The sequence below is a fragment of the Artibeus jamaicensis genome, unplaced genomic scaffold (assembly GCF_021234435.1).
Source record: "Artibeus jamaicensis isolate MK-2021 breed Jamaican fruit bat unplaced genomic scaffold, CSHL_Jam_final contig_477, whole genome shotgun sequence".
In the NCBI taxonomy this organism is placed as follows: Eukaryota; Metazoa; Chordata; class Mammalia; order Chiroptera; family Phyllostomidae; genus Artibeus; species Artibeus jamaicensis.
Window position 1 is genome coordinate 6638571 of NW_026521854.1, and position 17707 is coordinate 6656277.

Here is a 17707-nt window from a genome sequence, read left to right on the forward strand (position 1 = left end):
AGGCACTTAAAGCTGGGACCTCTCACCCTCATGAGCTCAGTCAGAGCGAGGGATGTGTCCTCCTTCCTGCTCAGGGGGCTATGGGCCGTCACATCAGATTTTCTCAGGAGTTCTAGGGCTCTCAGCAGAAGATATGACACAGGGACCTGAATTTAAAGGTCACAGGATGACCTGGCCCCTTGGGGACTTGAGACTCCCACCACATGTCCTGAGTTTTCCCACAACCCAGGTCCCAGTGAAGCCCTCCTCTGGGGTTGGCTTGCCTTCTAATACTGGGACAGCCCCGTCACTCCACCATGCTGGTATGCCCGCTCCCCCTGGTACGTAGAGTCTTGAGACAGCGCCACATCAATCTGGGACTTAAACTCATCACCAAGGTAACTGTCCTGAAAGACACAGTTGGGAAGATGAGCAGCCAGCAAACTAGCTCCCATCCTTAAGAACCTGCTGTTGTGTCCAGCACCTCCCCAGCCCAGAGAAGAATGTGAAAAAGTGGTTCTCAAGCCTGAGTAACAGAAAACTCACTGTTTATGTCACCAAGACAGGTGACCCAGCCCTGTTTGAAGGGGCAGTGTCGTGGATGGGACGTCCTAGATCCATAGTCCCACTGCTGAGGGTAGTCATAAAAGAGGCCACCCTCCCCTGAATCCTTGGGAAGTGCTGTGTGGTGGGTAGGTGTGTGTGGAGGGCACCCTGGGCTGGCTAACTTTTCTGCAGGTGTCATGTGCCAGTTTCAGTGAGGCCAGCTCACCTGGGACAGCTCAGGCTGGGAGAGGCCAGGCTGGCTCATCTGGGAGGGTTGGCTCATGGAGATGTAGCCCTGCGTCAGGGCACCCTGAGAGAAGGGCTGCGATGCCACGTCCTGGCTGGCCTGGCTGCTGGGCAGGTTCGTCTGGCTAGGCCCAGGGAGCCCAAACCGGTTCTTCTGACGTCCGCCACGACCCGTCTTACCTTTTGGGGTGCCCCGACCTGAAAGACAGTGTCCAGGGTTCCTTGAAGGAGGCCTGAGCCTCACAGACAACAATATTGCTCAAGGGCCCAGTGCTTGCTCACCTGCCGCTGGCCCATTAGCCTGCCCAAAGTACCCTGGGGGCGGCATTGGTGGCATGACCAGGTTGAAGGGGATGGGAATGTTCATGGCGGCCACGTGGCTGGGGCCGGCACTGATCATGCCGAGCTGGTCATGGGTCTGGAAGTACATGTTCGAGGGCCGGCCTGCAAGACAGGGTGAATGGCAAGTTCCTCACTGTGTCCAGATGAGCCTGCTGCCAGCCCCCAGTCAGCTACTCTGCCCACAGTGAAACGCTTGTCTTGTCCTGTCACTGTTCTGCCTGTGGTTCTTGGGGTGTCCCCATGACAGAGCCACCTGCTGCAGATTCTCACTGTCAGTCCCCCTCCAACCTGCTGAGGGATGGTGCTTGGGAAACCTGCTTTTCTCCCAAGGGATTCTGGGAACCACGACTCTATTAACCAGAGAAACTGAGCTACCACACAGTATTCCAAATAAAAAGTCCTTTTTGTGCCAAATTTTATGATCATACCACATGCACACTACACACACAAAACAGCAGAATGCCTAGGACCACAGACCAGTGGATCCGCTGAAGGTCCCTGGGGCCAGGAGCTGAGCGCGTGGCCTTCTGAGTTGGCCCCTGAGGACTCAGGAAGAAGTATGGGCCTTGGACACTGAGCTATACAGCGATTTGTTGGACGTGGTGGTGAGACATTTGCCGTTGTTAGAGAACACTGTCTGCAATCTGAGCCCAGTGGCCCCAGGAATTATGACAAAGAAAGGGGGCTCCCAAGAAATAGGGCATAGAGGAAGGGCCAGGGTTCACTCGCCCTCAAGATGGCCAGTGAGCCCTGGCTGGGTAGTTCAAATGGTTGGAGCGTCTTCCTGATACACAAAGGTTGTGGGTCGGATCTCCCATCAGGGCACATACAAGAATCAACCAATGAAAAAAAATAAGTGAAACAACAAACTGATGTTTCTCAGATCAAAAAAGAATAGACAGCAACACATGAGGAGACAATGCCCAGAGCAAAAAAGCAGGCAGGTGACACTGAGTCTCTGGGCACAGTGGTGGGGAAGGGTCCAAGCAAGTGGGGACCTGGGGGGTGAGCAGGAGCCGTCTAGGGACGGGCTCGGCAGGAGGAGGTATTTCAAGCAGCAAGGGTCAGAATCAGCCTTAGGGTACACCGAGACTCCACACAGGAGACTAGAGCATGCACCCAGCTCCAAGTTCTGGAACAGTAAGCAGAGGCTTCAAGGAGGCAGAACCTGAAAAGAGGTTGCAGGCCACCTAGAAGAACTGCAGGTGTGACCTCCCACTGAAAAGGGGAGCACAGGGCAGGTGGGGTGGAGCTCTGGGGCAAATAGGCAGAGCTGTGTTATTTAAAAACATCTTGTTCTTAGGAACTGCCAAAGACCAACTCTTCGATCTTAGACAAGGGAAGGAACTCATTGTCAGGTAGGTTTCTGTGGACGGATGCAGTACAGGCGTGGGAAGGGTCAATATTCCCAGTGCTGGCCCGGTTTCCCACAGAGAGGACTTACCCTGGCTGCTCCGGTCATAGACTGACCCTGGGATGATGGCCTCCCGGGCATCATACATGGCTGTAGTCATGAAGCGGGCTCCCTGCAGAGGATTTGGGTAAGTGAGGAATGCTACCCTTCTCTCAATGACCTGGCCTTTGATGCTCAACATTCGACCTTTGGCTTCAGTTCAAGCAGCACTGTACCCCTCCACCTGTGTCTGACTCCAAGATGCCCCCAGGACTTAGCATCCCATACATCCCCAGCCCTGAAGACACTGGTGTGGGGGGCCAGCAAACACTGCTCCTCTTCACACACTGACATGCGCACGCTTGCCACAGGCCACACTGACCATTGCTCACTGCCAGGTGCTAAATCATGGGCTTGGGGGAAAAAGGAGTCCCAGCCCTCCCTCCCTCCCATCAGCCAGGCTCACAGGGTTGATGGTGTTGACCAGCTTCCGGGGCTTGCTGAACTGCATGAGACTCTCCCGCAGGTTGTTCAGGGGCCCCTCCACCAGCACTTTCTGCTCCTTATAGTAATTCAGCAGGTGGTTCCACAGTGGTTGCTTGGACAGAGCCTTGGGGTTGCCTACAATGATGACCCCATATCTGCAAGGTATGGGTGCAAAGAGCATGGTGTTTAGGGCGACATGGAAAGCAAACATGCAAAATAGTCTGAGGCTAAACAAATTCAAAACCCAAGTCCAAAGTTCCTGGGGGCCAGCCTCTGCCTCCCTGCACAAAGTCTGGCCTGCCCATGATGACGGGCACGGGAGCCCTCCCTGCAAGCTGCTGACATGGCACAGAGTTTATTTGGGGGTGGATTTTCAGGGGCTCAAACCAAACACTCCTGTGGGCAGCATAGCTCAGAGACTAGCTTCCTTGTTGCAGCATCAAGTCAGCTTTCTGAGCTGCTACAGGGACCCTGACAGGAAGGGCATGGAAGCCTGGGCCTCACTTCTGTGGACACATACCCTCACCTGGCTGCGTCAGCGACATGCCCCAGGCCGGCCACCCACCAAAATTATATCACAGAAAGGGGGTGATCCTGAAAGCCAAGTGCCCTGGGTGGGGAAGGAACTGATGTGGGAAGGTGAGCCTGACCTCTGGCTGGCACAGGGGCAGCCCGGGGGCCACTTTGTTCTTCAGGTCCCTTCTGTGCTGTTACCACTATTTCAGAGCAGTTACACCCAAGAGGCAAAGAGAAACCAGGACCAAAATGTTAGACCTGTGGGTTCAAAACTCAATAGGAACACACACCCCCACTGGGTTTTAATCTCAGGTCAGAAGGTCCAAGACTGCCACTGTTCATGAAATGAGGCCACAGAAAACCACAGGACACAGAAATCCACAGGTGGGCCCTTCTTTCTAAGTTGCTGCTGAAGCCCTTGGACCTCAGGCATTGGCAAGCCCTCTCCCGTGCCTGTGCCACCAGTCCAAGGTGCAGCTGGGGTGTGAAGGCTATTAATGAGAGGACCAGGAAGTGCAAACCCTCTAAGAGCCACATACCGAGGACAAGTCCCTCTGAAGGATCCTAAGGCAGGATGGTAGCATCTGCCACCAACATGCAAGCCCAGACAGGACCTAGCCCTCGTACCTCGCTCGGGTCAGAGCCACGTTAAGCCGCCTGGGGTCATTTAAAAACCCGATGCCTTGGTGCTCATTGGCTCTCACACAGGAGAGGATGATGAAGTCCTTCTCACGCCCCTGGAACGCATCCACACTGGCAATCTCCACCTCCTGCAAAAGACACATGGTCATGGTCAACCAGCAGGCTGCCCTCAAGGACCGATAGGCTGCACAAAGCACAAATGCATCACTGAATCTCACCCCGCAGCCCTGTTCACAGACCTGCTCTCCTGGCTATCCCTCTTTGGTTGTCTTTTTCATCACAGTCATTTGTTTCCCAATAATAAAAGCATAATTGCTCAACAGAAAACCCAAGACTGTTCCCCAAGTTACATGTCACTATCAGTGACATTACCCTCCATTCTGGTTCATTTCCACACGGAAAAATAACAATGTTGTCCTGCAACCTCATGACAGATGTGCCTGGACACTTTACCCAGGTGCTGACCCAAGAGCTGGCCGTGCTCTCATGACAGCAAAACATTCCCTATTTGGCAGCACAAATTACAGCCCTACTGGGCAACTCTGGAGCCTTTTCAGGTTTTGATCTGGAAAGTATCCTGAGAAAAACACTTTTACGTATGAACCTTGGCCCACATTTCTGACCCTTAAGGCAAAGTCTTGACATGCAGGGCGAGGGCAGAAAAGATGGTTAACAATCAAATGCAAACCTCCCTGGCCAGGTGGTCCAGGTCAGCCTGGCAGGGAAGGATGGAGCTCATACCTGGTACAGCTTGGTGTGCAGGGAGCCACTGAACTGCATGTACTGCACCAGGTAGGACCGCTGGCCCTCATACGGCGTGATGATGCCAATCTGGTCTGGCTTGGCGCCTGCCTTCAGCAGCTTCGTGGTGATCTTCTCCACGTTTGCAGCCTCCGTCCTAAGGAAACCAGGTGTTCAGTTCCCGGGCTGCACCTGTGGGCTCCTGAGACCTGAGGCTGTGGGAGGCGTAGGGGCAGCTATGCCCATGATGGGCCACCCTGTCCTGGACCGAGGGAGTCACGGGGAACAGAAAAAGTTCATACATGTGGGCGCAAAAAGCATCTGCTTAACATGAAAACTACACTGGAAAGCAAAATGAGAATATGCTGTGGGCTGAGAAACATGAACAGAACAGAGTGAGGAGGGCAACTGCAACCCTGCATTACATACACTGATCAGCTTGGCCAAACTGCCACCCAAACCAGCTGCTGCGGTGGGCAAACCTCAGCTTACCTGTTCAGGTAGGAGGTACCCGAGCTGGCTATCTCTTCTTGGCCCTGGGTCACATAGAAGAACATTGGCTTATCAGGTTGGGGCCACTGGAAGTCAAACCCCTTCTTCACTCGATCCGCTGTCATGGGGGAGGGAAAAGAGGCAACACTTCTCGTCAGCGAAGAAAAACACAGCCAGAGGCGACCTGAATGGGTCCTCTGCTCAAGGGGCCAGGAATGAGTGAAGCCTTGCACACAACAGAACCACTCACTCCCCGAACACGCCTCACTGGTCAGTGCTTTCTTTCTTTAAAAAATTTTATTTATTTTTAGACAGAGGAGAAGGGAGGGCGAGAGAAGGAGAGAAACATCAGTGTGTCGTTGCCTCTTACATACCCCCTACTGGGGACCTGGCCCGCAACTCAGGCATGTTGTGCCCTGACTGGGAATCGAACATGGTGACCCTTTGGTTCTCAGGCCAGCACTCAATCCACTGAGCCACACCAGCCAGGGCTGGTCAGTACTTTCTATACTTAGTTTAAGAAAACTATGCTCACCCCCATGAAGACATTCTCCTGTTTCCTTCTAGAATTTTTACTGTAGTCCTCACAGGACCCAGAAGCCCTTACAACTGGCTTTTGTGGATGACAATGTTGAGCAACCTGTCTGGTCACAGACCCGGCTGAAGGAGATACATCTAACCAGTATATCCAGCATATCAGTGTGAGGAAACTATTATTTCTGCATCACAACAACTTAATGTCAACATACAAGAACACTTGGTTTAATACCCTTCATCTCAAGGTGAAAATGAAGTCAAGTCCGTCTCTACTGTTCAAGTGAGGACAGAGATCAGCCAGTGAGTAAAGTGGCCTGTTAGTCTAGGGGCTCCTGGCAAACTAATGCCCAGTGGGGTTGGGGCTGGTCTGTATCACCTGCCAATTTCTGTGGTGTCAAAATGCCCCATATCAGCAGGTCTGGGTGGCAATACTACCCTAAACAAGAAATCCTGGAGACTGGGCAGGTGCTGGTTACACAGGTGTGTTCACTTAGTGAAAAGTTCACTAAGTTGAAGAACATGTAGAGTATGGATGCTTTTTCACACTTTAAAATTTAATAATTTAAAAAATAGTCCTAGCGGGTATGGCTCAGTGGATTGAGTGCCAGCCTGCAAATCAAAGGGTCACTGGCTCAATTCCTAGTCTAGGGCACATGCCTAGGTTGCAGGCCAGGTCCCCAGTATGGGGGATCCTTGAGAGACAACCACACATTGATGTTTCTCTCCCTCTTTCTCCCTCCCTTCCCCCCTCTAAAATAAATAAATAAAATCTTTTATTTTTAAATAATGAATTTAAAAAATACATTAACTGGCCCTGACTAGTGTGGATCAGTGAGTTGGGCATTGTTCTGCATACCAAAAGGTTGCCAGTTCAATCCTTGATCAGGGTACATGCCTGGGTTGTGGGCTAGCCCTGAGTCGGGAGCATTCAAGAGGCAACTGATTGATGTTTCTTGAACACATCAAAGTTTCTCTCTCCCTCCCTTTCCCCATCTCTAAAAATAAATAAAATATTTAAAATATCTATACTATTGGGTGCTATCATACACCGGGCACTGATTCCACAGCAATGAACCACCACCATCTCTGAACTAGGGCTAAGCGGCAGCTTTCCAATGAATGCCAACCACACTGGAGAATCACAACAAGCTCCTTATGACCTGGCCTGTCCTAGCCCCAGCATCCAATGGATCCATAGCAACCTAAGAACTGAGGTAAGGACACCTGTGGTTAGAACTGCGGTAGCAACACTGAGGACCTCCATGCACGGCAACTCTGTGGCCCTGGATGGGCATGCTGTCGACCTCTTCATCTATAAAGTGGGGCTGCTGGAGTTAACAACACACTAAGTCAGTGGCTCTCAAATACCAGTCTCAGGGCCCCTATATACTCTGAACAGAGTTGAACAGGCAAACAGTTACTGTTTACATCTACTGATAGCTACTCCATTTTAAAACCTAAAAATTTTAAGTATCCATTACTTCATTTAAAAATAGACCCATTAGACCCTGGCTGGTGTGGCTCAGTTGGTTGAGCGTCACCCTGTTCCTGTAGACTGAAACGTCCATCACAGGTTTGATCCCCAGTTGGGGCGCCTACTAATCAGTTTTCTCTGTCACATCAATGATTGTCTCTTTCCCTTCCCCTCTCTAAAAACAATAAAAAATATACTCAGGTGAGAATAAAAAATAAAAATAGGTCCACTAGCCCTGGCCTGGTAGCTCAGTTGGCTGGAACATTGTCCCAACACGCCAAGTCTGCGGGTTTGATCCCCAGTCAGGAAATAGACAAGAATCAACTAATGAACATGTAAGTAAGTTGAACAACAAATCGATGCTTTTCTCTTCATCTCTCTAAAATCAATAAATTAAAAAAATTTTAATTAGCCATGGCTGGTGTGACCCAGTGGATTGAGTGCCAGACTGCGAACTGAAAGGTCATTAGTTTGATCCCCAGTCAGGACATGCTGGGTTGCAGGCCAGGTCCCCAGCTGGAGGTGAGTGAGAGGCAAATGAGACACATCGATGTTTCTCTCCTTCTCTTACTCCTCCCTTTCCCTCTCTCTAAAAATAAATAAATAAAATCTTAAAAAAAAAAAAGAGAGGTTTTTTAATTTAAAAAAGGCCCATTACAAAAAAAGGAAAATCACAAAACAAAACAAAAATGAAACAAAAACAAGCCCGTTTCATATTAACTTTAGGGTTTTTTTAAACAAAAAAAATTACCGTATTTTCGCCCTGGCTGGTGTGGCTCAGTGGATTGAGTGCCGGCCTGCAAACCAAAAGGTCGCTGGTTCAATTCCCAGTCAAGGCACATGCATGGGTTGCGGGCCAGGCCTCTAGTAGGGGGTGCTCAAGAGGCAACCACACATTGATGTTTCCCTCTCTCCCCCCCATCTAAAAATAAATAAAACCTTTAAAAATTATCATATTTTCCACTAAAATACAAACAGTGAATTTGTGCAACTTATTATGCAATCTGGCTCACTGGGATCTGCTCCTGTGAGCCAGTGACACATTTTATAGCCTTTTCCACAACTGTGGATTCGCCTGATTCTCCACCAAAGGTCTGGGAGGCACCCTTAACATCTATGGGGAAAGCCTGCACTTTGGACAGCTTTTGACCTGAGTGACTTCTGCAACATGCTCCCTGGCTCTTGAGATGAGAAGTATTCACTGACTCAAAACATTGTCATCACCTCAATCTCATCAGAAAAACCACTTAGCATCTGGAATACTTGGTCAGCTCATCCTAGGGGACATGAGTTTTCTAAAATACTGATTTTGTTGAGTCCTTGGATTTTATCATTGGTGATAAATACTGTCAGCTGTTTTCCTTGAAGCCACAGCTTGCTTTGTTTCCAGGAAAACACCTGACAAATACACCCCATTCTAAACAACCACTGTGTCTGTGACACTTCGTTCAAGCACCTTGCATACCACCAGTGTCACAAAGGTATGTATTTAGGGTGGTGCTTGCCATAAGCATGTGGCAGTGATGACAGACACACAGCAGTCTGGTGACACCACCCAGACTCATGCTGAGGTCCCCACTGACCCCCAGAACTGTTTCTGCACCACCAGTGTCAGCACAGTGAAAGGTACTTGCCAGTTTAGTGTCACTCTGAAAGGAGTCTTTCCCTCCCGTTTTATGGACCCCAGGGTATGGGCTCTGAGAACTGGCTACCCCACACTCCAGGATGGACGTGCTGTCCTGCTGACCATAGTGCCTCTCAGAAGTGCCCCCCACCAACAAGTGGCTGCTAGGTGAAGCCAATCAGGAAAGAACTGACTGAAGGTTTCACATACCCCCCATCCACCCCCTGCCAAGTATTACCTGCAGTGACACCATTCTGCAGAGAGCCCTCATAGAAGATGTTGGATGGGAAGGCACTGAGCGCAGGGTGCATCCGATACTGGACTTGCAGGCGGATTGGACGAATGCCCAGCACCACCAGGCGTTCAAACAGCGACTGAGACAGCCCTGCCTTGGCTGCCTTCTTGCACATCACCACAGGGCCCAGCTGGCAGTGGTCGCCCACGAGGATCAGCTGTTACGAGAGGCCCACACAGGTGAGAGGTTCAAATATGAAGGAGCTGCGATATCCACTCTCAGAAGACAGAGGCGTGGGGTCCACATAATGCCCCAGCCATGTCAAGTTCAATAGTAAGATACTGACTGAGCATGGGAAAGCTGCCCACCACACTCATGAAACACTCAGACTTGCACTCAGGACCCACACAAAAGGCACCCTCAAAGGGCTCACCACACATCCCTGGGCTCTGCCAGGGTGTCACACAGCCTCAAAGGACATTAAAAAACCCAAATCTTCAGCATTAAGAATTACAGAGAACTGGAACAAGAGAGAATGTACAACCAGTTTTCAAACAAGACCACAATGAAAATGGCAGGGCCCACCTGCTTAGCTCCAAGGACCACGGGGACCATGCACTCTGGCTCTGTGGCCTGGGTGCTCTCGTCAATTAGAATGGAGCGGAATTGCATCTTGGCGAGCCTGGGGTCTCCTGCACCCACACATGTGCAGCAGATGACATCTGCATTCTACGGAAGAAGAGTGAGTAACATCAGAGGCACCTACAACAGTACATGTTACCAGGACCAGAGGGGCAGGCAAGCAGGATAGAATAGGACAGGACACCACTATGGTCCTTTCTCTCCATACAGCTACGAAAACAAGCTGTGTCTCCTCGACAGAGATCACTGTCCAGGCTGCAGTAATATGAAACTTTAAGATCCTAAGTGGTGGAGCCTTACCACAGAAAAACCTCTCAGCGTAGATGGCTCAGTGCTTTAGACAGCCTCCAAGGGGCAGTGCAGAGCCAGGGGACAGGTGCTGGGCTGGGATCCACTTTTGGTTGCTTTGTCAAGAAATAGCAAACCCACTGGGGGTGATGCAGATCAGGATCCCAAGCTCCTCCCAGTAGCAAGGGGGCTGGCAGGGAGTAGAAACTACTCAAAAATTGTGTCTGCGTATTCTCAGAAAGCAAATAAAGTAGGGTATCTAAGCTTTCTTCCAAAAGCAAGTAACAACCTGATGAAAAGTGCCATCGTATGCCCAGATGCTCTAAGACCCAGGCCCTCACCATGAGCAGCTCCCTTTCAGCTGTGCGCTTCAGGGCTCGGTATCGCTTCTCATCAGCAGATGACAGCTCCCCAGTCTCGTCTTTGAGCTGCTGCAGCTTCTGGAGCTCTGGCATGCTGGAAGCATGGGGACATGTCAGGGGGCATGAAGGACTGTGTGTCAGGGCCACAGAGAGGAGTCCCACCCCTCTCACTTATGGCAGGGTACCTGACGACACCCACCTATCCATGTTCCTGATCTGGTTGTGCAGGGCCAGGAATGACACCGGGGAATCAATGGCCTCACGGCTCTTAGCGCAGAGTCGAACGACTTTCAGTCCTGTCTGGTGGATCTTCTCAGTCAGCTGATCCACAGCTATGTTACTTGGAGCACAGACGAGCACAGGCCTTTAATATAAGACAAACAAACGTCTGAGTGCTCACCCAGAGGAGGTTCATAAGACTGTTGTGCTGAACCATAGGCAGTGCAGACAGCTCAAATTTAAGACTAAAGCTAAAGACGACACAATGCAAAAGACACTAAAACTTCAAGTCAGTCCAGACCTTCCTGTCCCTACCCAGCTTTCACTCTACTTGTGCAAAGCACTGCTAATAAAAGACCTGCATCCTGCACCTCCTCGTCTCACGGTGCAGACTTTCCTAACTGAGGTACACATAGCGCAGCACCCCCGGGTGAACCCACCAGTGCCAGCACAGCTGTAGGAGCACCAGACTGGCTTGTTAAAAGCAACCAGAGGCCTGACCTAACACAAAACAATATAAAACACAAGCAGGTAACCTTCCCAAGATGTTCTGTAGTCAGGCCCTCGGACCCCTACCCGTTGCCCTGCCGTGCCAGATGGTAGACAATGGTGGCCGAGGTCACAGTCTTCCCTGTTCCTGGTGGTCCCTGGATCAGGCTCAGCGGTCTCTGCAGCACAGTCTTCACGGCGTAAACCTTCAGATACAAGTGGCGGTTAAGGACGTAGATGCCCCGGGGCCCCCATACAGCAGCTCCCTGTGCCAGGCCCTGACCACCCTCAGAACGATGAGAACCTGAGAGTGGTTGAGGTCAGGCAGCCCCTGTGCTGTGAAGCGCTTGGGCAGCTGGCACTTGATGATCACATCCTCCACCTCGTGACCGAGCAGTTTGTGGTAGATATAGCCCGACACGGAGGTCTCATCCACAGCAAAGGTTTTCAGTGCACTCTGCATCCTGCGGGGAAGTGACAGATTGGCCACATGTTTACTGGGCTGGTGGTCACCAGGTCACCACAGGAAGGGAGACTCATGAGGAGCTGGAGGCTGAGGCAGTCGCACCTGTCAAATGAGGTGGACTTCCACACAAAATCCACCTGGAAGTTATGTGTCACCTCCACAGGTGCACCCACACTGCTCCGCAGCTCAATGGCAATCTCATCACCATAATCTGCGCAGCTGAGTTAAGGTTCATCCTCGTCGTAAGCTGGCTCTATCTTTCTGAGGAGCTCTCACTTGGTTATGGAGACAAATTCTCTCTTTGCACCAAAAGGTGACAATGCAGCCAGCGAGACCCATATTCTCACTGACAGATTCTGTCTACAGTAGCCAAGTCCCCTGCAGCCAGCCCCCAACAACTACCCTGTGAGCCTCTGGGTGCATCATGGGTGCATGATGCTGGGATGGATTGGCCACATCTAGAACCCAAGTTCTTTTTAGCAGTGCTTCTCATTATTTTATATAAATGATACACCCTCAGAGTCTCCATGAAGAAAGAGTTCAGTGGCTTAAAACAAACTTAACTCAAAGGGGCCCCAACAGCCATGGCCATATCCCGCACCAAAGGCCCCACAACTCGTTTCCCCAGTGGCACATACACAGGTCTCCTACGCTACTGTTCTTCACACAAAGGATACTGTCAGGGACCTTGATGACGTGGCCGATCCCTTTCCACAGGGGTGCCAGATCCCCTTTGTACCGCAGGCATATCTCATCCCCCTGCATGAGCCGCATATCTTCCAGGAAAAAGACAGCAAGAAAGTTAGCGTTTTCAACATGTGCCTCTTCACCACCATGAAGAGTTTAAATTAAGGATCACTTTACAAGGGCACAACTAGGAATTTTATGCTACTTATAGTCACAAATATTTTAAAACTTAAAATCACCTCTTAACCAAATTATGACTAAATCCTCATTACCAGAGTCAGTCTTGGGTAAAGTGAAGTAGGCGATTCTCTTCTTGTTAAGGCCCAGGTCCCACCTGACCGTGATGTTATCTTGAGTCTGAGCACATGAAAAACAAGAGCCCCATTAGCCTGCGACACAGACATGGCCTGGACTCCTGTGTCTGGGCCTCCGTAGGCATGTGCCCTAAGGCAATTTCATGAGCCTTGACGCGGGTGTGCAGCGAGCAACACCCAGCAGCCTGAAACACCAACAAGGGCACCGCTGGGAGAGAAGACATTAGGATCCCCAGAACCCCCACAAAATGGCCAGGAACCTCCACAGGATGTCAGCTTGCTCAGAAGTCCTCAGAGGGAGAGAAAGGAAGCTGAAGGCTGAGGACATGGCCCAGGAGCCCCAGGGCTCCTGCTCCCTAGACATGCTCTTCCTGGGACCAGCACAAGGAGTGTCCGCCATGGCTCCAAAGGCTGCAAACCCAACCGTGAAGGACTTTTGTTAAATTTAATATCAGCTAACACTCAGGCTGGTGTCTAGCTCTAAATGATGAGGCATCTGCCCTCGATCCACGGCTCCGTCTCCAGTCACGACAGCGTCAGCAGCCTGCAAGGAAAACTACCCTCTCTATATCTCAGGAAAGATGTGTTAAAACCACCACATTCTCCTGCACACACCACGTCACCTGTGACTCTTTCAGCTTCTTGTCATAGTCAGCCTCCAGCTTGACCAGAGGCCCGAATATGTTCTGGTACTGGTAGGCATCCTCATACCGCAGGAGAACGTGCTGCGGCTCCTCGTCCACCCCCGGCTTCTCCAGATCCTCCAATGTGGCAGAAGGATTCTCCTAGAAGACAAGAACCACACCGAATTCATCCCTGGTTTCACCTGTGTATGAAATGGACTGTATTCAAGCTCACCAGTCACCAGAGGGACGGGGGCACACCTATCAACTCTCAGAATGAGCCAATGTTGGGCTAACACCAAGAAAGGTGCCAGCAGTCGTGGTGTCGACCCTGTGGGAGAGCCCTCCGGTCAGGAAGTTCATGCAGCAAAGGGAGGCTAGATGCCCGCAGAGGCCACGCTCATGCCCCAGCTTCTGCTCCTGACAAACCAATAGGATAAGTCTTGACAAGTCTTGGCAGTAACGCTCCAGGTACACAACTAACACGCCCACACCATCAAATGGCCGCATCCTCCACAATCACCTGGCCCTGAACTGGAAGGGACGGCAACTTCTTCCAGGCTGCCAGAAAGACCAGTTCCTCTGGCTGTGTAAAGAGACAGCAAGACAAGATCTACTCCCCCTTTCCTCCTGATCCTACACTACATTGATAGGGCTTTGTGCTCTTTCCTGGTAGGGACAGAACAGTAACTAGGCTGCTGCAATATGAAAAAATTGTGGCAACCTGAAAATGGAAGTGAAAAGGCACCTTGCTAGACGATGTCTGAAAAATATTTTAATTTGCACTTGAAGTAAAGATAAATTCACATTTAAGATTTCTGGTTATACAGGTGGCTAACTAAAATTTCTAACCTTGTTATTAGAACTGCATAGTAATACAGCTTTACTAGAGAGAAGGGCTATCCTGGAGAAGCGGGTAATGCATGCAGAGCAGGTGTCCAACCACACAACTAGGGGCTCCTCTCTTCTTCAGTCGCTGTGCTGCACATCTCTGACCTTTGGGACCCCGACCCCTTTCCCACTGCACACTCACCCTGGCCTGGTATTGCCATGACTCAGATACATCAAAGGCTCAGCAAGGTTTTAAAATGCACTCACCGTCCTATCTATGCAGGCCCTGGCTCCTCCACACACGTTCACCCACAGCTGTCCAGGGCCAGCTCCTGTCAGAACCCCTCCAGGTAGAGACTACAGAGTCTCCCAGGAGTTCCTTCCAGACTCTTGTTTATGAAGACAGCTACCCACTCCCCACCCCCCAGGTCTACAGGAAACTGGTGCTGAGGCAGATTGCATTCTCAGCAGGCCTCACCTTCCACAGCTCCTCAAGTTTGTTGATCTGCTGGGCAGTAATCTGCCGGGCCCGCAGCTGCTCCTGCTCTGAAGGGATCTTGACCAGCCAGGACAGGAAGCAGCGATCCTGGATCAGGGGCTGCCACTGCGAGCTGTCCCAGTTGATGTCCTTGAGGCTGCTCTGACTGGCACAGGGCTGCCTACAGAAGCCCCGAGGGCAGGAGAGCCCAGGTAAGGATGACCTCTGCCCCAAGACTTACCTTTCACCCCAAGGTGCCAGTCTCTACCTTTTATTATGTGATCACATTACCTTTAAATTGTTAGTAATAAATTGGATTTCCCCACACACTTGAGCTCTGAACTCTTAAAATTCAGAACAGACTTTGGTTTTACAGAATGTTTTTATGATTTAACCAGAACACACCCCTCCAGTTACTCCACATTCCCAGCTCTCCAACAAACTCCAACCCCCTAACATCCTCACACCTAGCCGGTCAGCAGAAACCACTGAGACAGAGCTGACCCCCAGAGAAATCGGGGCGCCCTCACCTGCACAACAGCACCACCACCGAGTCGGCCTTGGCAGGGATGAAGCCGAGGAGGAAGACGTTGCGGCAGCCACAGTTGTAACACTCCAGGACCGTCTCCCCAAGGGGCCCATCCTTGTGCAGAGTCACCTCTTTGCATTTTGCCCTCACAAGGTGATTTACAATGTGGCTTAAATCAGGAAATGATAAATAGTTAACACCCAAAGTTTGGCTTTTCACCACTTCCAGTTCTCGAGCCCCTGTTAAAAGTTCCGGTACCATTCACGGTCCATTAGCAGGGCGGTCACACCTCATCCATCTGGCATCCCGGGAGAACAGCCGCCCCTGAACTGGCTCCCCACTGAGCACAAAACTCAGCCCTCCTTGAACCACTGTTAAGGAAAATTTTCCTAATACATTTCACATAATTTCTGCTTTTTTTCTTTCTTTCAGTTCCTGCTTCCTTAAATCCAACTTATTGGGCCTCACTGGATCACCAGCTGGAGCCCCAGCTGCTGCCCCTTTCCCAGCTCCTCTTGCTCTTTGTGGCTTCTCTGTTGCTTCTTTCAAAGTCACTTGTGGCCCCTGTGCCAGCTGCCAGGAGCAATGCTCCTCTTAATTTGCTGCAGGCCAGGAGACTTGATAAGTACATGTATTAGAAACCTGAGGACAGTAAAAAAATATCAAGTAGGGGGTTTAGGGCTACTCTCAGGAAGCACAAGGGCCCAATGAAATCCTCTGAAACCCTGCTGTCTTGGCATGGCCTGGACCCTGCTATCGTTCTCATTTCTGGGCTATAGCTCACCTAAACCCGGGTCTGTGCCAAACCAGCCTCGTTGGGGTCCATGGGTGGTACAAGCCCTGCCTCAGGCTCTCTGCAGCCTAGCTATGGGTTTGAGGAACACTCCTTGCAACAGCCCTCCCTTCACATCAGGAAACCTCTCTTGTCATAAGCTTAAGCTCAGACACCAACATTCTCCGGCCCCCATCATCAGATCATCTAACCAACAATCACAGCTCTCAGCAACCCCCAAAGTTTCCCACCCCTCTCTGGAGCCACCACTGCTGGGCATGTTACCAGAACCAGGGGCTTCCTCTTGTACCTTCTATGCCCACTCACCCAACTACACTGACAACAGGCCACCCATCAGCTTCACTCGAGCCTTGATGCTGGTGAAGCGCACGTGATGCTGGTTAACTGAGCCTTCCCTGACTTCCCAGATCTTGGCTCTGCTGACCAGAAGCTGGAATTGTTTAATTGCTTTTCCTGCAGAAGAAGACCTAATCAAACATGGTGACAGTTAAACTGCCCAGAAAATTCTGAAAATGGGACATGAATCTCTTTTGGTCACTCTGAAGATGCCTTTTCTTTAAAATCTTTAAAAAACAGCCTCCTTTCTTGCCTTGCTCAGAAGCCCACAACTCACATTCTAACTCTGAGATGACCCAAGATCTGCTTACTGTGTCCTGAGGCAACACGATGTTAAGGCTCAACCCATGGCTGCCGAAGGCACAGGAAGGGTGCGTGGGGATTCTGTGCACACAAACCTGCCTGTGGATTTTTGTCACTTTACTGCTCTAAACATGAACCTCAGAAGATGCTGCTTCCTTGCTGGAGACTGGAGCCCTTTCCCACTGGGACTATGCTCTGCTTCTTGTGGCAGTGGAGTGAGCCAGAGGTAGGGGCCAAGGAATTCCAGCATCTGAGCTAGATGGACGTACTGTCTCTAGAACACAAACATTGCTCACACCCCAATGCCAAGCACAAGCACAAGCACAGGCCCAGTCACAACTGCTGCTGATCAGAAGGGAGCCCAGAGCCACCACTGGTCGGAACTTGACCCAGTATCTGGTCCGTGTTAACCTCTGAACTACTCGATGAGCTCAGGACTGAGGCAGCCTTCTCAGAAAGCAGCTTCCATGGGTGCCCATTACTGTCTTGGGTTCATCGTCCCTGGGCACCCCATAATGAAGATGAATGGGTGTGTCAAGAGCTCATCTTGCAGAAAAATATAAATAAAAACTGGAACGAGAATTAAGCCATCCATACTGGCAAAATAAAAAGAACCAGAGAATAAATCAAGGGTAAATACATGAAGGCATTCACACACCACCATCTGTTTCAAGTTAAACCCGTCAGAGGAGAAAAAACCCAGGTTTGTTAGCGTGATTTTATATTGCGCTTCACTTCAGCATTTCCATAATTTACACACTAATCTGAGCACAGCCTGATTAAAGACATATGCGCAGCCTGATACCTACCTGCCAGAAGTATTTCCACGCCCGTTACAGAACCACTTCTTGCTGGTATTACAGTAAACCACGCAAGCAGGATCATGTATTCCACAGTAACTAAAAAAGTCAAAACATGAACAGTAAAGCTGGAAGGTCATTCTCTGGTTTTAATTTGGCAGAATGTAAAATTCTTTCCTCTTACAACATTTTTATGTTTTTCATTAAACACATACTCAAACCCAATGATCCTACTAACACAATTCAATCAGTTAACTATTGAGGTTTCCTGGCCCTCTCACTGCAGGAAGGGGT

At 50.5% G+C, this 17707-nt stretch overlaps 1 protein-coding gene across 2 annotated transcripts in view; it reads right to left on the minus strand.

The window, feature by feature from the left end:
* Positions 1–17707, minus strand: part of UPF1 (UPF1 RNA helicase and ATPase) — a 35035-nt gene that overhangs the window by 1978 nt on the left and 15350 nt on the right. The window contains exons 3-23 of one of the 2 annotated variants that reach the window (XM_037142099.2): positions 17423–17512; positions 15183–15350; positions 14653–14833; positions 13344–13505; positions 12646–12763; positions 12397–12495; positions 11822–11930; positions 11558–11717; positions 11341–11459; positions 10745–10909; positions 10525–10639; positions 9839–9982; positions 9257–9470; positions 5384–5501; positions 4892–5048; positions 4136–4278; positions 2973–3147; positions 2558–2639; positions 1054–1215; positions 752–969; positions 264–386 (exon numbers count right to left, since the gene is read on the minus strand). In XM_037142099.2, coding sequence (XP_036997994.1) covers positions 267–386; positions 752–969; positions 1054–1215; positions 2558–2639; positions 2973–3147; positions 4136–4278; positions 4892–5048; positions 5384–5501; positions 9257–9470; positions 9839–9982; positions 10525–10639; positions 10745–10909; positions 11341–11459; positions 11558–11717; positions 11822–11930; positions 12397–12495; positions 12646–12763; positions 13344–13505; positions 14653–14833; positions 15183–15350; positions 17423–17512 — 3019 coding nt within the window. In that variant the 3' untranslated portion in view covers positions 264–266. The remainder of the gene's footprint in view (positions 1–263; positions 387–751; positions 970–1053; positions 1216–2557; positions 2640–2972; positions 3148–4135; positions 4279–4891; positions 5049–5383; positions 5502–9256; positions 9471–9838; positions 9983–10524; positions 10640–10744; positions 10910–11340; positions 11460–11557; positions 11718–11821; positions 11931–12396; positions 12496–12645; positions 12764–13343; positions 13506–14652; positions 14834–15182; positions 15351–17422; positions 17513–17707) is intronic. The other variant, XM_037142100.2, reaches the window with a different exon arrangement.